The sequence below is a fragment of the Equus caballus genome, chromosome 14, assembly GCF_041296265.1.
Source record: "Equus caballus isolate H_3958 breed thoroughbred chromosome 14, TB-T2T, whole genome shotgun sequence".
Classification (NCBI taxonomy): Eukaryota; Metazoa; Chordata; class Mammalia; order Perissodactyla; family Equidae; genus Equus; species Equus caballus.
The window spans coordinates 92,933,119-92,958,570 of NC_091697.1; the positions used below are offsets into that span (position 1 = coordinate 92,933,119).

Here is a 25,452-nt window from a genome sequence, read left to right on the forward strand (position 1 = left end):
GATGTTTGTTACTATACCCTATCTGAATTAATACAAAAATCTCTGTGGTAGAGCTCCATTATATTCCTTAAAGAGTCAGGCATCCTCAGAATCATGAGTTTGGATGTAAAACTAGATACAAAGACAAATGCCAATCACTATTCAATTATCAGTTTGTATTGTCTGTGCCACTAGGCTTATTCCCCTCCTCCTAAACAGAAAAAAAGTAACATAAAGCACACCTTCATAAGACAATAAAACAGTCAGAACCAGGACTGGGGGAGCAAATGTACTCACGTTTAATACAACAGTGCTGTACCCATCTTCCGGTTCAGTTCCACTGACAAACAGCGACTCAGGGCTGAATTCAAATACACCATGAGCATGGTCGGAGGCTGCAATTGTCACTAGAATTTGGGAAGCCACTCCTAGACTGGCTGCATGAATACGTTCCAACAAACAGCAAGAAAATGTTAATTAGTAATTTACAAACCAAAGGAAAAGGCAAGGAACAACTTTTTGAAAAGAGTTGTACCATTCATTGAGTACATTCTAATTTGTCTTAGAAAGAAAGGCAGACACAAATGGTTGCCACACAGATTCATGCTTTTATGACCTTTCTCTATTTTGGCACCAACATGATATACAAGTGCCACATAAGCACTTGAGGAGGAATAAGGAAAACTTGTTTTTCTTTTTCTTCTCTGTGAAAGAGAACATTCTTCACATAGGGTGTATGAGGAAAGTCTCCCACGACCTTACCGACCTCAGAAGAACATGAGCCAAAATGACTCTTACCTTTATGAAACAGGGGTTTCCCCACGAGTTCCCTCAATCTGACTAACAGATTCTTGGTTTCCAAATGTACATTAACTCTAGGCCTATTTTTTTCATCATATTATGATATTAGATAGATCTACCTCCTCCCCTGATCCCAAACAGTCCAATCCTATAACTAAAAAGATGTCAAGATCTAAAGAAGTATTTAGATTTTTCCTGAGACGTATGGTAAACTCTTACGTTGTATTAACATACACAGACAAGAAAATGAACAATCCCAAAAGTAGCAGAGTAATTCAATACAGAGGTTACATAAGGCGTTGATAGAGTTAGGAACAAGAGGGGTGGGAACATGAGTTCTGACACCAAAATATAAAGCTTGGTATTAAGAAAAAGGACAATTGGAGGATTAGAAAGACTTCTCCCTCAATAAACAAGTTTTCTCTGTTTTCTCATCTAACAGGAAAAAATATTTGAGGTAAAAAGTTGAACCATGCTTCTACATGAAATCTACTTCAAAAGGCATCCTCTTTTCAAGAGTCCTTCTGATTAACTGGCAACTTACTCTCCCCATTTATTTTCTTCTGAATTTCTTTTTCCTATTTGTTTTGATTAAACACTTCATATAAAGTCTCATGGTTCCTTTCGTACAGAAAATCAGTGTGGCACATTTAACATGAAAATATGTCCTATTTCTCTCCTTTTAGGTATTCAAAGCTATGTAAAATGTTTTTCAATAATCATTTTTGTAAATCATATTCAAGTAAAATTTCCACTGCGATTAGAATCAGGAAACCAAATTAGGTTCATACAGAGAGGGGAATCTGGGCTTCGCAGGCAGGCAAGGACTTGATTCTGACAGGATCACGTTCTAGCTGGGTGACTATAGCACAGAGCAAATAATACTTCATTAAGTTGCTGTGATGGTTAATAAGATAAAATATATAAAGGACCTGCACATAGTAGGTTTCCATAAATGGTTAGTATTGTTGTCTCTAAAAGGAAAAGTTAAAACGTAGACTAGTAAAGGGCGCTGGAACAGCTGCTTACCATGTTTGTGAATAGTTGGAAGGAAGAATTCCTTGTCCCCATCACCACTACCACTGCCATCAACCCTAAAGAGTTCAGTCACTTCACAAGGAGACACACAAAGAGACACAACCCACACAACACACATTGACAGAGTGAGAAAATTGAGAGCTCTTAAAACATATCCAGCAAAGAGGAAAATGCACTAATATTCACCCAATGACATGCACTCTTCCACAGAAAATAGATTATGTTAAGTGATATAACATTAGTCAGGCTACCAATTGATAAAAATTTCACTCATAGCTTCAGGAAATACTCCACGTAAGTTGTAATTGGTATTTCCCATTTCTGCCAATTTAACCAATTTATTTTTAAATTTTCACTTACAGCAATGAAATTGTTTTGAATATTTTAAATATTTGTGTGTGTATATAATCAAACACTTAGGCCTACACGCCTGTGACAGTCACCCTATGGCTCACAACCAACAATTCAAAATTAGAGAAAAGCATCTAACATTTCCCTCCAGCCACACATTCAAATTCCCACCACACTTATGGTTCTCAGACTTCATCACCCTTTTACCACTGATACTGTGGAAAGAACTCTAGACAAGTAGTCTAAAAAACTCTGCTTCAGCCCCGGCCCTGAGAATTATCAGCTATAAAACCTTCAGCAAGTTACTAAACCTCTTGGTACCTCACTGTTCTCACCTATACAAGGTGCTGCCTTTTATAGAACTGCTGCAAAGATCAAACAGATAACACCATAAAAAATAAAGTACCTTGGCAACACGTAAGGACTATAATAAAGAGAAAGTTGTTATACCTTCACCTCCAACACATCTTATACCCCACCCATTATTTTACCAAATGTTTGTAAACAATGAAGACAGGAAGGGCAGCGATGTCAGCAATGGAAAAGAAGAAGACTAAGAGAGGCAAAGCCACATCCGTACCTATGTGCCTCTACCAGTATCCTTGACTGACAAGCTAGTTAAGATCTGCTCTGTGCTTCTGTCCTTCTCCTCAACAGGACTGGGATACACCAGACATGAGAATCTATAGCACCCAATCCTGAAATCATCTTAGAGACTTAAGAGGCGAAATGGATTGCAGGAAGTATCTGGTGCGTGGTTTTGCCCCCATATTATCCATAAGTCATGAGAAAGAGGAGTGAAGTTCAACACTAATGTACTCTGGCTAGCATAAAACATCTATTCAGGTGGCTATTTTTATGTAGAATAAGTTTTATAGACAAAACTGTATGGAATAAGGGACGCTCCCTTGACCCTCAAAGAAATTGAGTTCTACAAGCTATTTCACTTCTTAGGCAGTCCCTAGCTATGACTCAAAGAGTGGAGACCAGTGTCTAGATTCCTGTACCTCCAATCTCAACTCACTGGGAATTCTCTGTCACTATTGTTTACTAAGAAACTGCAAGATTGGTTTTCAAATGAGTACTCATGCCCAATTAATGCATAACAATGTATATTCTAGAGACATGAAAAGAAGTTTCTACATAAAATCACAAATATCACTATGATCACAAATATTTCTGAAGAATATTCGATGTTCGTTATTAATCAATATTCGGGAATGATCACCAACATTTTCTCTATTACATAAGTATTTTCAGCTATAAATGATACAAAAAACAACTTCTCAAATATTTTATAGTGACTTTTGATTAGTGAAGTCCTGTCACGAAAATAATGATTTGGAGATATGAGCACTTGTCTCTGGAGGACAAGCAAAGCTGGGATTTTTACACGCCACCTGCCAAACTGGTCGCCCAGCATATTTTTACTATTTTAGGCAGTCAACCAAGCTGGGGCGCTATTTAATCATCCCCCGGCTTGGCCTCCTTTGCTTTTATCTGAGCTGTAGGAATACAGGGAAGAGAAATTTGGGAAAATTTTGCCTACTTACCCCAAAGTCTCACTACATACTAAAAGACAAGTTTAATATTTCTGGCCTACCCAATCTCTCCCTTTGGATGGCTTATATGGTACTACAACTTTTTTCATCAAAATCTGAAGACAATAATAAGATAATAATCCTGGGTTTTGTAATGGAAGAGACTGTCCAGATGAATGCCATATCAAATCTCAAGTTCTTACATTTATAAAGGTAATATGGTGCACATCACATGCATTCTATAACACCCCTAGTAGTATCTGATAATCAAACACATTAATACTTCTGCAAGGAAGCATATATAAATAGTTAATCTAAGCAGGATAAATAAAGATTATACGTAGCTTTACTTCAACACAGATGAGTTTTGCTATAAAATGAATTTTGACTCCAAAAATCTTTGATAGTCAGAGCTTTCTGAATCTCAGAATTGAGGATAAGGTATTGTTGACCTGCTTTATTGATAATCACTTCATAATAGATTATCCAAAAGGACTGGTTTTTACCTGTGCTACACCTAGAGATTGCTCTAAAGGAACTACTGGGAAAACTGAAAAAAGGAAGAAACGAGAGAGGTGATTTTAGGGGCACCTGCAATGAATGACAACCATAATTTGGTGATTCAGTACAATTATGCTATTTCATTCTAAAAGCACATCTACTTAAGGAAAAGACAATAGATAATAAAAGGAGAAAAAAACAGCATAATAGACATTGTCCTTATAATAGATGTTAAACATATTAACTCAGAATTAACCAAACCTCACAGCAAAAGTATATGTAAATAAAACTATGAGTTGAATACTAAGTTCTAAAACTAATACTCTAAATTTATGTAGAAAGATAGAAATTTCCTTTTTACCAAGAAAGGGTCTATCCATTGGAAATTGTCTACCATATATCTTAAGCAATTATTAACCTTCAGGATACTCTTTCCAAAAACTAGTCATTCACTAATTAAAAAAATAATAAGGTTAATTCAAAGGAACGAATTTCTTTAATAGAATGTACTATCATCATGGTGGGTGGACAAGCAAATGTTTTGATGTTTTTGAGTCGCAAGTCTTACCTCCTCCCTCTGAGTTTAACAATTCAACTTTAAAAGATTTTTCCAATTCAGGGATAGAATTATCGGTGATGTTAACAGAAATGTATTTATATCTTTCTCCTGGTTGAAATTCTAAGGTACCAGCAATACCCTGAAACACAAATAAAAGATTTATCCATGAGATTATAATTATTTTGTATATGAATGTGCAAAATAAGAGTGTTTACTTTGTCTCAAATTGTTACAAGCACTGAAACAAAAGAACATAATTAAAATACAAAATTGAAAACACAAGTGGAAATGAATAGTGTTCAAATAAATTCTAAATAAATATTCTCCAATTAAATAAAGTAGATAGATTCTTATTTCTCTTATTAGCCTATTCATCAAATAAAAATAGCCAAGGCAAATGAGAAATCTGAATAGGTGACATCCACAAATTCCTAAAGAATTAAGTCAATGAGATGCATGGAATTCTCTTGACCAGGTATATTTAGAACTATTCAAATTATATCACTGAGTAATTTAAATACTCATGCATAATTATAATGGCATTTTCATTCTGAGAATTTCTCCAAGCAATAGTAAATATCTGTCCCTTGGTCATCAATCTTTTCTTGATGATACTTGCAAGTGAAATTCATACCAGAGATCTCCCATCACAAAAGTTCACACAACAACAAGAAAAACAAAAAAGTTATCTAAATTCAAAGTCTTAAGGTCCTTTTTTCTCCCATTATCTCTTATATAAGCATTTTCTCCTCAAGTCATGAGAGTAAATTTTAAAGTTGCTTAAATTTTTCTAGTGTTAGCTTCTGTGGACAACTATATTTCACGTTGCAGAGCTATTAATGACCTTAAACTTAAATTGAGGAACTCAAGTACCAATTCACTTACTCACGTACGTATTAACTTTTTAATATTTATCAAACACATAGCATGTGTATGGCACCATTTTAGGTGCTTGGCATTCAAAAACAGCCAAGACAAATCTCTAGCTCCATGGAGAACATTCCAGAAGGAGTGTTAAGAATGTAATAAAATAATTTGAATAGAATTACAACTGCTATAAAAGGCATAGTTAGCTCAAGAAGAAAGTAAGTAACTTTGCCTAGAGTAGAGTTGTCAGTGGAGTAATTCTAGAAGTCTTAACAACAGAAATAACATTTGACTGTCTTAGGAAAGCTTTTTACTTGACCCTAGTAATATTTTACACAATTGGCCACTTCCTCTTCTGGAAACACGTTCTCTAGTATTCCATGATATCACACACTCCTGTTTTTCCTACCTTTCTAGCTCATCCTTTTCAGTATTCTTTGCCGATTTTCACATTCGCCTTATGACCTCTAAAAACTATTGTTCATCAGACTCTCTCTAGACAAGACTATTATATTCTAGGCTTTTAATATTATTTATATGCTCCCAACTCCCAAATTTCTATCTCCAACCTCTGATATCCAGACTTAAATCTTAACACCTATTTCAAAGTTTTCTTACAACTTCTGTCAAAATTTTTAATTCATGATCTTCCCTTAAAATTTATGCCTTATCCACTCCTCTCCACAGCACTAAATTGTGGAGCAGCAAGTTGCTTATGCCAGGAACTGGGGAGTCACTTTTGACATCCTCTTCTGCTTTGTCCTTCACACCAAACACTCCTCAAATGCTGCCATTTTAATTCTTAAATGTTTCTGGAGCTCACCTACTTCATTTCATCTACGCTGTTACCTGCCTAGTCCAAGATACTATCACCTCTTGCCTTGCTCCAAAAAATGGACTCTTTACTGCATCCAGTGTCTACGTCTTCTAATCCTTTCTCCACAGTTCAGCCTAATGATCTTTTATAAATATATAACACCTTTCAATTACTACTCCTTGTTTTTAAAATAAAAGCCACAACATGTAGCATGATCTCTAAAGCCTGGAATGATCCAGTTCCTGTATACCTTATCTTTTATTACCACACCTAGCTCTCCACATTTCAGAAACATTGGGCTTCCTTCTGTTCCTCTGACAGCCTGTGCTTTTCCCTACATTAGGGCCATTTTACCATTTTACTCATGCCATGTTACCAGTCTCAAGTAATTCATTCCCTCTTCAACTAGTTTGCTAGTTTTCTTCTTCTTAAACTTCAGAGCTCAGTATAGAAATCACTTCCTCAAGAAAGCCGTCCTTGACTACTGAGACTATGCCAACTCCCCCCCCCACCCCCGGCGCCCCCCCACCGTCCCAGAGTATCAACTGTGAACATTTCCCACAATGGCGATTCAGTCATTAATTAGTTGTTTAATATCACCCTCAAGAGCTGGAAGTAAACACTTGGATGATGGGCATCAACCATACCTTGATATATGAGAATAAGGTTAAGAACAGTGATATCTGTTGTCTCCTCTTCTGCGCATGATCCTTCCTGGCACCTCCCCTCCCTTCCCCTAACGTACTCATCCACACATACTCACATACACAGCCTAAGCAATTTTACTTTTGTGCTAACCTAGACCAGAGAGAGCTGAAGCATCATAGAGAAGCAGTGAAGGCAAAAGTTATCAGGTCTTCAGGGACAAGCAAAGATAATGGTTCAAAGTGGTAACAAGTGACAAACTGGACATTTAAGAACCCCTAAAAATCCTCAGAAATGTCTCCAAGACTATTAGCTTTCTGACAGTCAGGAAGGATTGGAAGATAGGTTTTTTGTTTTGTTTTGTTTTAGTTATTAAAGAAAATGATACTCCAACTGGAGACTGGGGATGCTCAGACTACCTAGAAAGTGAAGACCACCAACATAAGAATGAAAGTATTTCTTTAAGAGAATGCAGAGAAGACAATACTCAGCCAAGCTGAGATGTCTTGTGGAATGTGTTATATACAAAACTAGATAGTGATGCAATAAATGTCAGGGCAAGAGAAATATAACTTGCCCAAGAAAAAGAGTTTGAGAAAGAAGAAATCTGAGAAAACTTTGCCAACCAGACTACAGCCAAAATTAATTGAATTCGATTAGCCAAGGTTTCTGAGGTTTGGGAGGAAAAGTGTGTACAAATTAGTGAGCACTGCATCGTTGTACAGGTCTTATTAGGAACAAGGGGAAAAACAAGAAAACTAATATTAAATTTAAAGACAAAGATTCTTTGGGAAAACAGAAATGATGAAGGATAAAATACTTCCTGAGAAGCACAGCTGAGAAGAAATCATGAGCCACTCACTTAATATGAGTATTGACAATAATAAGAATAGTTAGTGGTCACTGAGTGTCACTATATATGTGCCATGTACAGTACATGACACTTAAAACGCTGCCACCAATCCTCAGAGTGATCCTGCCCGGCAGATAGTCTCTCTCTCTTAAGGTAGGAAACTGAGGTTAGAAAAGATTGTCTCCCACAAAGACACACATTTAGACCAGTTTAAACCCAGTCCTGTCCAGTTCTGAATCCCAGGCTATTTTTTAACCAGTAAACACTGCTTCTCACTCAGAGGAAAAACAATTAAAACTGAAAAGACATGGATCTATAACTTCTTTACAATTTTGGTTTTGTTGATGGATGCAGACGAGAGGATTTAAAATGTGTAAGAAGCATAATTTTAAATATATTTGATCAAAACCTGTAACATTAAAATAAATAATACAAGTGAAGCCTATGACAAATATAAGGTACAAGAGAAATCAGTATGATAGCTATTTAAGTGACAGGCTTCAATGGACTAAGTATTCTAATTTACATAAATTTAAAAGGCTAGAAGCCATCAGTGCTTATTTTCCTCATTTAATGTGTCCCAGGTACCGTGCTAAATCCTTCCCATCCTCTAAGAGAAGGATTATGTCTATTTTACAAGTGCAAATACCACGTCAAAAGGATTAAGTGATTTACCTGGTAGTCCTCGGGACTGAAGGCGGTCAATGACACTGTTCTAAATTCCGCCATAACCCTCCCCAGGAGTCCTTGGGCACGGACGACCAATAACCTAACTTCTCCATCTTCCTCCTGCACGGTGACGTGTGGAACACCGCTTGCCGGCAGAGTCATTGTGTCCTCAGGCTGGGGCGGCCGCCCTGTGGAGAACTGCAGCAAGCCTGGCGGATACAAAGAAAGGCAGTGCATTCTTGCCCCAATTATCTGTCGAAGAATTTCTTATTCGTTTGAAACAATCTTGCACAAAATCCTGTTATTTTGATCAACAGGATAAAATTGTGAGGGCTTTCACTACCCTCGGAAAAGATTTGATTAACATGCTTGTGACACGATTAGGTTAAGTTTTCAGAATATTAAAAATTAAAAGGATAATTTTCCTTGTCACTACCCAAATAAAGCTTTTTTTTCACAAAACATCAATAAAAAGAATAGTGATGGAGTTTAAGATATATATTATCAAATATTTACTCCTATTTGACTCTCTAGAATTCATTCTTGAATTTATAGTGGAACATAATTAATGACATCATAAAGGAGTTGCAACACATTTTTTAAAAATTTACATATGAAAATCAGAGCTGAAGAGCCTCCCACATTTCTTACACGGACCTTTGAACAGATGTTCTTGCCTTATTCCTACAAAATAACTATTACTTTTGAATGCAGAAAAGAGTTTCAATTTATTAGGAGAGACAACTATGATGGTTTCCCAATTAAGAAAATTATTTTTTCAGCATAAGATAAAAAGAAATTAATATAAACAAACAGTGATAACTCCACTTCTTGAGGCTTAATAAAATATAAATGACAAAGGACTTCAATTAGTTAGGTGTTAACATATCACAATAGGATAATTTTCTAAATTAAAAAAAATTGATAGGAATGAATAGAAATTCTTTTTTCATTTTAAATAATACTGTGGACACTCTTCAAAATATATTATTAAACCTAAGAAATTGATCTTTCTTTCATAAACAGTATCCCTCAAAATGGCAGCTTGCAAGTTAGAGGGTCCAAAGGAGTTCTACTTCAGTCATTTGCAAGAAGTCCCTGAAGAAGTTCTTAACGAGACCATGTCCCCCCGAGAGGAGGGATTCATCCTGTGAAAGGGCTTGGTTACCATATGGATGATCACTAGCTTGGATGGTGACATCTGTCGTCTCCTTTTCAGGATCTATGCTTGCACCACTGGTGGGAGTTGAACCTAGTCTCCCATCTCCAGGAATTGCAGAAACCAGTGTCACCCGGAAATACTCATTCAGCTCAGGAATATCATCATCAAGAACATATATATTCAGGACCTACAAATATAAAAATCCAGAGGCAGTATGCAATGAGGCATGTAGAAATTATTTACCACCTACTTGGAGAAAATAAAATAGCCAATTAAATTATATTTAATTGAAGTTACCATTTAAGGTGACTGATTTCTACACAAACTTAAACACGAAAAGAGAGAGGAAGAAAGATCTGAGAAAACAATTCTTGAAATGATAATGGGTGCTGAGCAGTAACATTTTCTGTTTAAAATATCCAATTTGCATATTAATATCATACTATCTACGATATATTTATATATCAATACAATATCATATATTCTTTGTACCAAAGACGGTGGTATTACCAACCTCGGAATAAGAGTTCCTAATTAAGGAACTGCATGTTATCTGACAGGATGAAGCAGAAGAGTAAGAAAGGGCAACACACACATGCCTAGCTCCTGCCTAAGGAAAGCCTGACATACTCAGTAGCAGCATTTTAGAAAACAGATTCACAACGGGCCTTAGAAGTCCGGCCTACGCAATCTGTCCAAAAAAGTTATGAAAGGAAGAGCAGTAACTCAGCCATGCTCTAAAAAATTTCAGTCAAAATCTAAAGTGAAAAAACAATTCCTCCATCTGTTATTAATTGAGCAAGCACGTTTTGACATCTTTGTAGGTGTAGATGTAGTGCCAGGGTTAGAAATGGCCCCAGTCCCTAAAGACTCACAGTCTATTGCAGGAGAGAGACCTACAGAAAAACATTTAAAATGCAATGTAAAAATGTCATAATGGAGTTACATACAAAGTAAACTGAGAAACAACCAACTCTTCCTGGTAAAGGTTTTCAACACATGTGAAGTGAGTCTTAATGAATTAGTGGCAGTTGTAAATAGTAATGGGGAAGGACATTCCAAGTAAAAGAAACAACACTGGCAAAGGCGCAGGTGTATGAGAGATTATGGCAGAGAGAGAACGGCAATTAGACCATTAAGGGTGGAGCAGAAGATAGGGCTGGATGCATAATCAGAAGTCACATTATAGGGACTTTTTATGTCATCATGAAAAAATAATGAACTGGAGCAAAACTGAAGAATCGCAAGCAGGAGACTAACAAAATGAGAATTCCATTCTAGAATAAGTATCGTGGCAGAATGTAAACGGGGTGGACAGAGCAAGAAAGGATGCAGGGGTTGAGTTAGGAGGTGACTGATCAGAAATAATGAGATTCTGAGCTAAAGCAGTGACAACAGAGATGAAGAAAAATAGCAGATGGATTTAAGATTGTTCTGGAGATGGAAGACCCGGGCCTTGATGACTCACTCAGTGATGGGAGTGAGAGATAGGAAGGAAGGAAAGATGCCTTCCTGGTTTCTCTCAGAAAGGAGGGTGACAGCAGCCTGAAAATAAGCTCTAACTCCAAATGCAGTGTCCAAAACACTAGCCATTGGGCCTAAAGGCATTTGGAGAACTTTTTCTTTTTAATGTATTTTTTCTACAGATTTTGATTCAACAGGTCTGAGGCAGAATCTGAATTTGGCTTTAATGTTCATTTTAATCAAATTTTTAATTAAGAAAGCAAGACACAGCACAGCCAATGTGCTCAGAGGAGAAGTATAAAAATGACCCCTACTACCCAAATCATGTCCTTGTTCTTGAACTAAAGGCAACAATAAGTAGTCTAAGATTTAAAATGTCTTGCCCCTAGAAAGTAAGCCAACAAATGTTGCTATGAAAAGTAACATGAAAACATCAAGATTACATTAAAAATGAAGCAATAAATATTTTTAAAGTGTTGAAGCATACCAAAGTAATCATCCATTTTAGTGAAATGAAGAGTTTGAAACTGAAGACCTTATCAAGGTACAAACGTATTTCACATAATGATTCAGTACACAACACAATATTTACCTTTACTATATGTTATACACTCTGCTATTTTCTATTCTATTTTTTAAATCTGGGTTATAACTCACCGAATTGATTTCATAACTAATGGTCCATTTAAGAAAACTTAAAAAACACATGTCCAGTGTACTTTCTGTACTGCAGAGAAACACATACACACACACAGACACACAGACACACACACACACACACACACACACACACACACACTTTCAGACTCCCTTGCAGCTAGGCTTCTAACTGTGAGTTAAGTATATTCTGTTAGACACACTCCCCAGAGATCTGGAAGGCAGCGGTAAAGCTGAGGCCATCTTACTGCTGTTTGTGCTGGAAAGCACAGCCATGGAGCATCAGCAAACACGTCAGTATCCAGTCCCTGGCTTTGTAAGACCGAGAGGCTGGTGTAGATCCAGCAGGCATGGTGTTATAAACCACCCCACTATTCAATGTTACTATTTTTGCTTTAAAGGTCAAACGTTTTTAAAGTAATTAAAAAATGATACAAGAAAATACTTTAAATAAATCTTGATAGGAGCAGATACAACTATTTTCCTGACCAAAATTTGATTAACTCTATCTCTTCCAAAATGTATACAATCCACTTTATAAAACAATGGTTCCAAGTTATATTTTTATTTTAAAATTGGTAAATTTTCCAAGGTAAAATTTTGGAGATCAACTCTACTCTCCAAGTAGGAATATTAAACTATTACCACGTACTATCATTAGTACTTGATAAAAGAAAGAGCACTTTAAATCCAAAAGAGAAGTAAAAAGACTGCATTAGAAGAAAATACAGTCCTTGAAATTGAATAATTTTAGCCTTATGAAAACTCACTAATTGTCTTAATTTTCCTCATTTTATCAAAAACCAACAAAACATTTATCGTGGATCTACATGCACACTGCCGCTGGGGACATTTGTCATGAACCACTTAATTTGTTTCCTTGTTATCCAAAATGACAGAGATTTGATCAGTCTCCTTTAGCTCTAACTCTTTAAATTTTAAGAATATTTTAAATCTTCCTTCAATTTTATATTTTTTTACCCAATTAACTCCTAAATCCCTTAGAAGTTTCCTCAAAGATTATATTTGCAAGGCTTAAGTTATTTTACTATTTATTCCTGATGACCGATAAGTTATTTACATTTTTAATGAAAAATTATACTAATATGAATATTCCAACATGATAGAAAAAAGAATGTAAAAAAATTCTGATAGAGGAGGAGGTCACATCGTGATTTCACTTACAAGAAGTGCCATTTATTTCTGAAGCTTCTGTTCAGAAATGAGACTATGCTTCATGGAAAGTTTTTTAATAAAACGAGATCACTTGTACTTTCAAATCAAAGAAAATTACTTCATTTTTCCAAATTTAAAAATGAAATGAGATTACAGTTATAAATACTTCTCATTGGCTGATTAGAAGAGTACCATTAAGAATTCTGCAATTTCCCATCGCATCAGTGATAACAAAAAACCCACAATGACAAAACTTTAAGCTATACCATTTTCATTATATTGGAATTAAACAACAGGCAAAACTATAACACACATCATTCAAAATCCTTCATTTTTCTTCACATAAATAAATACAAAAATATCTTATACCATGATACATACCTAATCCCCTAAATATTTTAAATTGCTTAAACAGCAAGAAGCTGTAAATAAATTACAGAACAAACAGATCAGGAAAAGCCTTCCAGGAGGCTTTGGAAGAAACAAAGGCGGCAGGGTTTACCTCTGATCTCTGCCAAGGAAGGAACGTGATAGTGCCGCTGGCATTAGCAAAATCATCCACAAGGTAATTAATGCCGTCAGATTCGATCTGCGAGATGGTGTAAAAAACGTGCACGTAATCCAGAGCTCCCCTGGTCCGCTCCACCACACACGAAATGGTGGATCCCTCCTCTGCAATCTGAAATTGAACATAAATTATTTATAAGTATATACCGATTCAAGTCAGTGATAAAATTACAATGCTTTCATGAAATCCTTTGATCATAAACTTAATTCTATAACTTTCTCCCACTCTAAAACGGCCTCTACATTCCTCCACATATATTTCTGACTGCTAAGAAATATTTATAACCATTCGTTTTTCTTTCATTCCTTTAAAGGGATAAATAAAACAAAAAGAATTATAATCAGTTAACGGTACATGTAATTCAATCATTGATACCTCCTGTGTTAGCTATGGTGCTAGATGTCATGGTTATACAAGATTTTTTTTAAAAAGCGCAGCCCTTTCTCTGAATAACTCCAAAGCAGACGTCAAACTCAAAATTTGATGATGAGTTCAGCACAGACTAACCAAATGGGGGCAGAAGTTAAGGGAAAAGGGTGGGACACCACATTAGTGAGAACATTCTAGGCATGGACATAAGAAGTAATAGAAGGGATTTGGTAAAATCACTTTGAAGGTAGTACGAGGTACCAAGTGGGGAGAGCCTGGAGAAATGCCTGATGGGGAGACAACAGTCAGGTCAAGGAGGACATTTATGTCCTGCTTACTGTCTTTTCAATATTTTTGTCATATATGCATATATATGTATCAACACGTGTGTGTGTGCATTTTTTCATGGGAAAATATTTTTATCTAAATACTTGAAGATAATGCTTAAAAATTATATGGAGCAAGAAGTTGGAATATCTTTTAGAATAAGGTTTTCATACACAAATTCTCCGTCTCTTAATTCAATTTTATTTTTATGTTAGCAAACATATATATAATTCATAAAAAAAGAACTAAAACTGAATGAATAGAGCACAAAATACAAATCTTAATATACATAATGTCACTCTATTTTTCATATCAATCATAAGCACCTCTGATCAACATTAGATAGAGCTATTTTGGTGCTGACATTAGGGTTGGAGAGATTTGCAATTTGTTTACAAACAGCAATAGTCAAAACAGTGATGAATGAGCATGGAAGCATCAGGAGATGTTCCAGTAGATCCTCTCAGTTTCACTGAGCATCAGCACTCCTACTCTGAAGTGTAGCAGTAGCCCCAGTGCCTCATAGTAAGCAAGATCAAGCCCCCTGGGGCAGCACTGTAACTCCTTTATTTGCCTGCTAGTCCACTGACATAAGAAGCCCACAACGACCAGGGGACTGTTGAGTGGAGCCCTCAGTGTGCCTCCTTGTGGACATCCCCTGATCCAGCCAGAACCAGAACTTCTAATCCAGTGGAGCCTAAAGCATGGGAGCAGGAAGCACAAATTCTGGCAGGAGGTCACTGGGCATGATGGAGATAGGGCCAGTCTAACTTCTACCTCTTGCTTCCAGAGCCCATGTAGGCTAGTTACTGGGGACAAAGAACCAGATATCAGCCATTGGAAACACATACTGGATCCTGGAGGACAATTCCAGCCCTAAAGGTGTCGTCCCTGCGCTGACACCTTGGCTGAGTCTTTTAACAGGCCATCCTATTGTTGTACTAGGCCAGCTGCTTTCAGGTGATGTGGTATATGGTAAGGCCAGGGAATCCTATGACTTGTGCCATATTTACACCTCCTTCACATGAAACAAGTCCCTTTGAGGCAATGTGATACAGGTTCCCAGTGGATATGGCAGGCCTTCTTCCTACAGCCTTCAGATAATGGTCTGGCAGAGGCACTAAGAAATTAAACTCATGAGCTAAAGTAAGTATTAATCCCAATAATAAGAGTTGCTGCCTCCTCTGGAGTAATAAGGCCTGGCTGGGATCAATCTACCACTGAGCAGCTCATTGGAGAGTGTTTAGCCCTGGTCTCCGCTGCTTGCTGTTTGGACATTCAGCAGCAACAGTTGCTAGATCAGTCTTGGTAAGAGGAAGCTCTTGGTAAGAGGAAGCTCAGTTGTAAGGCCCATGCAGAGCTTTGGTCCCTGCCATCACTAGCTTAAGGGTTTTTTTCAAGCATAAGCGATATTTGCTGTAGTATTTAAGTATTAAAACTTTATAGGGTAAAACTGTTTTTTTCTTAGGTCTCTATCTTTCTTTTTAAATTGTCACTAAGTCTTTGACTAGTGTTCTCCTAACCCATCTTTCCCATAAGTTCTGTGTTTTTCATTATGCAATTTGGCATAGTGTGGTGATTTTTAGGAACCCATCTATGACATTATGGCAGAACTGACTGTTCTGAGGGTGAGGCCCTCCAACTCTAAGAAGCTGGTGAAAAGAGGAAGCAGTAAAGAGACCAGGTGCTCAATACAGCATCTAATTTAATTTCCACCTAGGCATCTACAACAGCAGTGTCATCATAGCCGAATGGCACACAAACAAACGTGTGGTGGAAAGAATATGGCTTTAAGCTCAAACAGTCCTGAGCTTCTTCACTCTACAATTTATGAAGCATTCTCAGTCCCAGGGATCTCTTCCTAAAATGAAGATCATACGGTCTCATGGATTTTAGTGGCAATTAAACAAGTTCCTTACATGGTACTTAGCAATATATTAAGTGCTAAAAAAAAATTTCTACTTCTTCCCCTTAAGATACAGACACACATACACAATAACAAAAAATGCCACATGAAAACACTCCCTCATTTTATCAAGAAATATATATGCCTACATATTGAAAAAGCAAACTAATTCCCATGTATTATATCACAATGGGAACAGATTTGCTCCATTTTTCTGCCCCAAATTTTAATCAGAATGAATATTTTTAATGAGCTAAATTAATAAACTTTTAATCCTAACATGTGAACATTCAACCTTTCACTTTTCAGGAAGAGGCATGGATTAAATAGATCCAAAGATACACTCGAGAATCTGGGATATTTCCTTACAACTTTTTTCCAAGTCAGGGAGTATTACCACGCAGCATCCAGGACTAAGAAAGGAGCTTTTTGCTTGCAGGAATCGCATGGGTTAAGTTATGTAACTAAACTTTCATTTAGTAAAGCCTTCATCAAAATCTATCACCTACTAACTGTTTTCAGTTTTAAAAAGAAGAAAAAAAAGACTATCCATATCCAATACAGCTGTGTGGAGACATGTGCTATATTCAAAATTTCACAGAAAATTTAACCGATTAATAATTTATACAATAAAGTAAACTCCATTTAGTTCCAATTAGGGAAGAAGCTTCAAACATCGAGTCCACTAAAAAATCACTGAGGATGCCTGGTAAAAATCCACCTTTCATATTTATGAATTTGCAGAGAAATGACATAATGCCTGAGATCTGCTTTAAAAAATACTTCAGCCAGGGGCTGGCCCCGTGGCCGAGTGGTTGGGTTTGCGCGCTCCGCTGCAGGCGGCCCAGTGTTTCGTTGGTTCGGGTCCTGGGCGCGGACATGGCACTGCTCATCAGACCGCGCTGGGGCAGCGTCCCACATGCCACAACTAGAAGAATCCACAACGAAGAATACACAACTATGTACCGGGGGGCTTTGGGGAGAAAAAGGAAAAAATAAAAAAAAATCTTTAAAAAAAAAAAAATACTTCAGCCAAAAAGGATGAAACAAGATTGGCAAAAGGCTGATAAATGTTGAAGCCAGGTGATGAGTCACTGGGGTCCATTATTCTACTTTCTCTATTTTTGTGTGTCTATGAAACTTTCCATTTAAAAAAGATTTCTTATTTATTTATTTTTTTTCTGCTCTTTCTCTCCAAATCCTCCCAGTACATAGTTGCACATTCTAGTTGTGGGTCCCTCCAGTTGTGGCATGTGGGATGCTGCCCCAACATGGCCTAACGAGCAGTGCCATGTCCGCACCCAGGATCCGAACCAGCAAAACCCTGGGCCGCCGAAGTGGAATGGGTGAACCCAACCACTCGGCCATGGAGCCAGCCCCCCTAAAAAAAGATTTTTAAAATTCAGCTTTTTACCTCCCCTTTCATCCCTCTGCCAGAGATTCTGATTCAGAAATGGGGTCCTGAATCAGGAATGGTGTCCAGGAACATGCATTAGATATTTCTGACCAAAGTGGCCCATGCACAACACTTGGGGAAATATTAGACCAGAGGATGGAATGATTAATACCAGAAGATGATTAAGACATAGAGAATAAGTCGTTAAAAGATTTTGTCTACTATTAAAATATTCATCTAATTGACTTTAGAATAAAGATCCAAGCAAATGTTTAGGCCAGCATATGAAGGGGCATAACATCAAGTAGGAGTCATCAGAACCATCATCACTCAGTTTTTCACAAAAGAGTAATTATAAAGGTTAACGATGAGAAGAGTTTTTGAAGTATATTTTTCTAGAAAAAAGAATGCACTCTTCTGAGCCATGAATTGGCTTTCTCTATTGAAACAGAAGATTAAAGCTAAACAATTAGACATCCAATTAATTTTTTATTGTGTTTCAGGCTTGGGTGATGATCTGTGATATCAGATTATATCAATATCACTTATATCTAAAGGAATCTATTCACGTAACATATGGCAGGCATTTAAAAACAAATACAGTCCAAGTTAAGAAATACTCACAATTTTACAAAGATCCTCTCAAAATGTCTCTAAATTTATTCTTAAGCCGTGAGTTTATAAATATAAAACATAATCCAAGTATTAGTTATAAAAGTAAAATAATGAGACTAGCAAGTACTATGAATGACTATGAAAAGCAATCTCATTATAATTATGTGGTATACAAAATTTCAGGATATACAAAAACGGTGCTAAAATAAGGTGGAGAGAAAATAACGTAAAAAGTACACAATAACAATATAGAGAAGGCAACACGAAAATGTGGTCACTAGGCTACAGATCCAACAAAAATCAATCATCCATTAATATAGATCCCACTTGGAACCCAAAGAACTCCATGGCATGCACCATCAGGGCTCTACACTGCACATGGGGTCAGTCATTCTTTCAAGCACAATTCATTATGTACCTGCTAGTTGCAGGACATGGTGTACTGGGTTAGGAGAGAACAAACAAAATAATTAGCATCTCTTTCAATACGCCAAGGAGTAGACAATGCCATATTTTACATATTTTCATTATTTGTTTAAGATGTGATTATACTTTCATTTTAACCTTAATATTACGTTATGTCACATCAATTTATGAAAAATGTAAAAGCATAACATAACCAAGAGAGATGTCTTTAAAGTATCTCTATTGCCTTCAGTATTTTTGAAAGGATAAGAAAAAAGTTAACCTTTCAATGTCGCTGCAACAACACAATAGAGAAGAATCTGTGGAAGTGACAGTGGTTTTCATTTCTGAAAATGAAGAAAATAACCATAAAATTTAAACTCTGAAGACAAACCCAGCTGTAAAACCCACTGTAAAACAGCGCCTCCTTATCACTAATTTTTTTTAGAAAATATAGTTATCTCTCATAAAAATGTTGCTTATGTTAGCATGCAGTGAGTTTATTATTGCTCTTTTTAAATGAGTAAATATATCAATATTTAATTTTTTTTCAGTTTTCATTTGTAAAACGGTAAATATCAACAGATTTCACCAATGTAAGCAAAAATCTCTGGAGTTCTCAATAATTTTTATGAGTGTAAAATCATTATGAGTGTAAATATTTGAGATATTTTAGTTTCGGGACCCCTGAACACTCATAAAAATTATTGAGAACTCCAGAGATTTTTGCTTACATTGGTGAAATCTGTTGATATTTACCGTTTTACAAATGAAAACTGAAAAAAAATTAAATATTGATATACTTACTCATTTAAAAAGAGCAATAATAAACTCACTGCATGCTAACATAAGCAACATATTTTATGAGAGATAACTATATTTTCTAAAAAAAATTAGTGATAAGGAGGCACTGTTTTACATTTCTGCAAATCTCTTTAATGTCTAGCTTAATAGAAGACAGCTAGACTCTCAGGTCTCCTTTTGCAACCAATTTGTCTGTTGCTATTTGTTATTTTGGTTGAAGTATACAAAGAATATCCAGCCTCACATAGATATATAACTGGAAAAAGGAGTATTTTAATAGTATTTTCAAAGTTTTGGGTATTCTTCCCCAATATTATATCAAAATTTGACAAATGGTAGTTTCTCAGAGTTTAGCTACAATATGGAATCATACTCTAATACATTAAAACCCATTGGTCTGCCTTGAACTTCGAATTAATCTTTAACCCAGGCATGCTTTTGTAACAATGTGCATTGATTATTTGGAAAATATTGGTTCACTGAATTATACAGATCCTCCAAATGTTGACACATTTCATTAATAAATCACACTTGCTAATATCATTATCAATCTTATCCAAAAGTCTTTAAGTATTGGGAAACAAGCTCACTTTGGCAGACAAAAGTGTTCAAAACTTCTAATTTTTGTTTGAAAGCTCGAATTTTTATCATTGGCAACAAGTACTGTCAGTTGTTTTCCTTGTAGTCACTGGCTCACTTCATTCATTTTCATGAAAATGTCTGCCAGATACCCAAGTCTGAATAACCAAAATTTGTCAGTCATTTTTTCAAGCAAAAACAGTGTTTCGTGAAAAGAGCAGCTGGTTTGGCTCACGACTCAATATCTGCATAATCATTTTTCTTCCATACAATTATGATCATGTTTTGTTAATGCAACCGAAGCACTTTCTTTATGTGTGCTTCTCATTTTGTTACATGGAATCTTAAAAAGATAGGTATTCAAGGGTCTAGATTTTATCAAATTTAATATTTTGTACTGCTCCATCGAAGATATTCTTAAGTTAAAGACGCACCTTTTAAACTGTGGGTGTGTGTTGATGAATAAAACAATGACAACAGTACAGTTCAATATCACAGCCTTGATTTGTACAAACACACTAGCAGCTAACGGTTTTGGCATCCACTGCTTTTGCAGTGCAAACGTCAATAAAATGAAAAAGACATCTTCGTATTTTACAAAATTAGGTCTGATCTTATGGAACTCCTGAAAGATCTCAGGAACCCTCAGGAGTCCTTGGGCTACACTTTGAGAACAACTTCAGTAAGCAACTAAGAAATATCACCACTGATGATGATGATAAAATTATTTCATATTATTCCCATCTTCAAAACACACGAAGATGAAAGTAAGAGTTCTAGACTTCAGAACATTTTCGGGAAGGAAAATTCTGTAATCTTCCTGACAACCAAATTCCAATGTTTGATCATTTAGACTCAACAACACTTTTCCTATATTAACCATCTAAACTTTTCTCTTTCTAATACAGATAGAGTCTACTTCTCTCTCATGTGGGCTTGGAGAAAAACCAATCATGTCCTCTTTTTCTTTGCGACAGTTCTACTAGTATAGGTGTTGTGGCCTCTCTTCTGCAATCAGAGGTTTGACTGGCCCTGTTCAAGTTCAGAGACGTCTGGGAAGACACAAAGCTGTATACCTAAGTCACATCGACACAATCTATCAACGGAAGTTGTGAGACAAGCCGGCATTGAAAACTTAACCATAATGGCCCAGAAAAACAGAAAAGCACTCAAAAATTATTCTTCACTTTACACAGGTTTTTAAAATTTATCTATTGCTTTGGTTTTTCCAGTTTGGTTGTTTCTGCAGTTTAACTGAATCTGAATGTGTTTTTATTTGTACTATGAGCCTTTCATGTCTCAATATTAAAATACATTCATAAAAGTTCAACAAAGATTTACTGAGTACTCGCTATGTTCCATTCTATGTGCTAGAGATGCAATAATGAACAATAAGACCGTATGACACTCAGAGCTCTTTCATCTTTGTGGTGGAAAGGGAGAGCCAGTAAATAAGTAGACTTTCGAATAACAAAGGAAATTTAAGGGTGTGATCAATGCTACAAAAAAAACTGAAAATAGCTGAAGAGATGGAGAGTGACCAGTTGGGAGAATATCTTTGGAACTGAGACCTGAATGACTAATTCTGAAGATCTGGAATAAGAATGTACCAAATAGAGAGGCTAGGAAGCACTGATGCCCTGAGACTAGAACCGAAACGGGGTAAGTCTGACTGAAACACAGTGACCAACGAGGAGAATTACACAAGAAGAAGTCAGAGCCATAGACTGAGGCAGAGTCATGAAAGGAACTGAGGAGAAGCTGATTTTCTATGGCACCCTAATGGTTCTCACAACCTGATGGAAGCCATCTGTCTCTTTAAAAACAGAGATGGTGATACTAAAGACATAGGGGGAAAGACAATAGGTTAGAGGTTACGAGAATAGGCTCAAATTCCTGTTCCTCCATTGTACCTCAGGAGCAAAGAAAAAAAAAGGGAGAATTAATATTTATTAAACACTGGTAACTGCCAAGCTTTGAACCAAGAGTTTGATCCTGTTTCATTTAATTTAATTGGGTTAGTTATTTTCCCGGGTCTCTGATCCTTTAAAGTGGAGAGTAATAATTAATACTTGTTGTAGCTATATTATAGATAGTCAGAAAGGTACGTAAAACAACATGTAAAGTTCTTTGACAACTGAATATCTATTTCAAGGTATTATCATTATAGATAAACATATTTCTTTTTTAAGTTATAGATTTGTATGACATTTGTCTTCCTTAGTCTAGGATATTCTATGTCTGGCATAGAAAAGACCATTATTTGAAGATTTCTTATCACTGTCACCAAACAAAAGAACTAAGAGGGGCAATAAGACACTCCAGAGAGCCAGGCACCCCAACTTGGGCTACAAGGAGGACTAAGACCTAGATATTTTTTCAAGCTCTACTCATTCATGCTTTCCTTAACCATTTCAATTTACATATACATCCTTGTAAGCCTATTAGAATCAACTTGCAAAGGGAAAGGCTCTCTTGTTCTTTGGCATCCTTTCATGGACATCGAGCTGCTACTATCACACATAACACCTGCGATGTAGTTTCACGAGATCTCACATTACTGAACAGGAAACCAAGATGATTACGAATCTTTGAAAACTTGGAAACAACTGATAAGGACAGTAAAATAGCCTAATGAATTAAGCTGGCCAAGAAGTCTGATAAGAAAGGCATTTACACCCAACGTGGTTGAGAATGTTGTAACTACTTAAGTATGTTTCACATGTGAAAAAAACTTTAAAAAAACACATTTTAAGAAAGTTTCAATTACAATCATTCACAGAAGCTTTAAATAAATATTATTTCATTTGCTTATGTGGTAACAAAACAGCAGCCAAAAACTAAATTACCTATGGAGTATAATTATGCATTCTGTGAAGTGCATTAACTTTAAAGATAACTGGTAAAGTTTCATTTGCTAACGTGTGATTACTTCCATCAGCTCATTAAGCATCCACTTCAAACTGTGAACTTATAAGAGCAAAGGCTGTGTAATTTACAACTGCAATCACTGGCTCTAACATACTTCTGGGCTTAGAGTAAATACGCAATCTTCTCAAATGAAAGAAAGCCCACTTCCAAACAAATCCACTTGCAACCAATTTTTTTTTTTAAGATTGCCACCTGAGCTAACAACTGTTGTCAATCTTTTTTTTTTTTTCCTGCTTTATCTCCCCAAATCTCCCCTGGTACATAGTTGTATATCTTAGTTGCAGGTCCTTCTAGTTGTGGCATGTGGGATGCCGCCTCAACATGGCCTGACAAGCGGTGCCATGTCCCCACCCAGGATTCGAACCGGGAAAACCCTGGGCCACCGCAGCAGAGCGCATGAACTTAACCACTCGGCCATGGGGCTGGCTCCTACAATGAATTTTTTAACTCCAAAATTTTCCAAGCTCACTACTTACCTCTGGTATACAAGCTCCTGTGAAGCCAAACAAGCCGTTGGCATTGTCACTTTTTTGTATTATTATTCTTGCTGTAGTATTTTCTTCAGAGATGCGAGCTCCTCCATATACAGAGACTAGTCTAAGAATGAATAATTCTTCTCCTTCCTCTTCATTGTCATCTCTTGCAGAAATAATGAAGGACTTGTTAGTTTCTCCCTGTCTGAACTCCAGATATCCAGAAACAGGGTGCAAATCACTCTTGGCTGGCATGGCATGAAGCTCATAAATTTCTTCAAGGGTCAGTTTCCGCTCATAGGACCTCACATCCTGCATCAGACCTGTAAATCTGTCGCTACCATTCACTCCTGCCCCAATTCTCAGTGTTCCAGGACCTGAAATTAGAGATGGGTTTAAATACTACCATATCCACAACTATGCTGTCTTAAATTACAAGCGTGATTCAGAAAGTGAAGCAATTTTTTTGAAAGGTTTTATAAGTAAAGCCTTTCAAAACTGGAATACAATCAAATAAAGACAATCTTCTGTTATGATGAAAAATGAATTAGTAATCACTGGCATGTAAGATATTTTGTATTAAAGGATATTTTTGTACATGTGTATGTATGTGTGTGTATACATATGTACGTATGTGTACATTTAGACAGACATTTCTTCCAGGAAATTTTAAAATTTCCTTTCACATAGAAGAATGGAATGATTCAATTCAGTCACAATTTTAAAAGTTTATTATTACTATTCTTTGAGAACTTCAAGGGTCTATCCGTTAGGAATTCATCTTGAGTTAAATAAAGTTGTGAGAATTCAGCAAAAGAAGTTTTTGTGGACCAAATACATTTCTTTATCCAAACAACTAATGCAATGGATGCAGAAAGAGAAATATTCCTTCCCAGGAACATTATATGTGAGTCTTAAGGACTTTTTCCTGATAACAACAACATGCAGCCTAACTATATTACTATATATCAATAACAACCTTTTTCAGGAATTCACTGATTCTTATTTCTTTACTTATTCCCTCTCCAATAACTCAACTAAAATATTTACGTAAGATGAGAGCTTGGAAGTGATTTGGGGAAAAAGTACAAGCAATATTTCTTATTGATAGCAACAATCAAGAGAGTTTTATAAGTCACTACCCAGATACCTCTTTTAGGGTAGTCACAAGTGTCCTGCACATTACTGCTGTGACTGTCCCCATGCCTTCTCCAAAAGTTCTCGACTGACTATATAGTAATGAGAGTGAAATATCTACAACAGGCAAAAATATGGATGAATCTCATAGGTAATATTGAGCAAAAGAAGCCAGACACTCAAGTATACACACTGCTCAATTCTATTTACATAAATTAAAAAACAGGAAAAGCTAATCTCATGCTCTTCGAAATGGCACTAGTAAGTGGGCAGGGTGATGTGTTAGTGACTGGAGAAGAGCCAAAGCGGGGCTTCGGGAATGCTGTTTCTTGATCTGGGGGCTGGTTACATGGGTGCTAAAACTGACGAACTTATAGTTTTAAAAAATTCATCTACCTGTACACTTATGATATGTACACTTTCATATATTTTGTAATATATAAATATATTTCATTAATAACTTTTAAAAATGTATATAGTTTTAAAATTTTCTTTCCAGGTTACAAATTACAAAAACAATACAGTCATGTGCCACATAACATTTCAGTCAACGATGGACCGCATATATAATGGTAGTCTCATAAGATTAGTACCATATAGCCTAGTGTGTAGTAGGCTACATCATCTAGGTTTGTTTAAGTACACTCTATGATGTTCACACAATGACAAAATAGCCTAACAATGCATTGCTCAATATGTGTCCCCGTCATTAAGCAACACATGACTATGTAAGTTCCTTGAAGTAAGCTCAACAGAGACAAGAAGCACCAGCTCTCACTTCCCCCACCTTTCCCATTCTCATTCTCCCACCATGCCATCACCAAAGGAAGCAATGTTAACAGATACACGTATATATTCACAC

The 25,452-nt window shown here is 36.3% G+C and overlaps 1 protein-coding gene across 1 annotated transcript in view; it reads right to left on the reverse strand.

Annotated features, from left to right (window-relative positions):
• Nucleotides 1–25,452, reverse strand: part of ADGRV1 (adhesion G protein-coupled receptor V1) — a 510,967-nt gene that overhangs the window by 405,294 nt on the left and 80,221 nt on the right. Inside the window, exons 22-28 of the mRNA XM_070233305.1 lie at nt 23,457–23,830; nt 13,583–13,759; nt 9,790–9,970; nt 8,628–8,830; nt 4,780–4,909; nt 1,810–1,890; nt 277–416 (exon numbers count right to left, since the gene is read on the reverse strand). Coding sequence (XP_070089406.1) covers nt 277–416; nt 1,810–1,890; nt 4,780–4,909; nt 8,628–8,830; nt 9,790–9,970; nt 13,583–13,759; nt 23,457–23,830 — 1,286 coding nt within the window. The remainder of the gene's footprint in view (nt 1–276; nt 417–1,809; nt 1,891–4,779; nt 4,910–8,627; nt 8,831–9,789; nt 9,971–13,582; nt 13,760–23,456; nt 23,831–25,452) is intronic.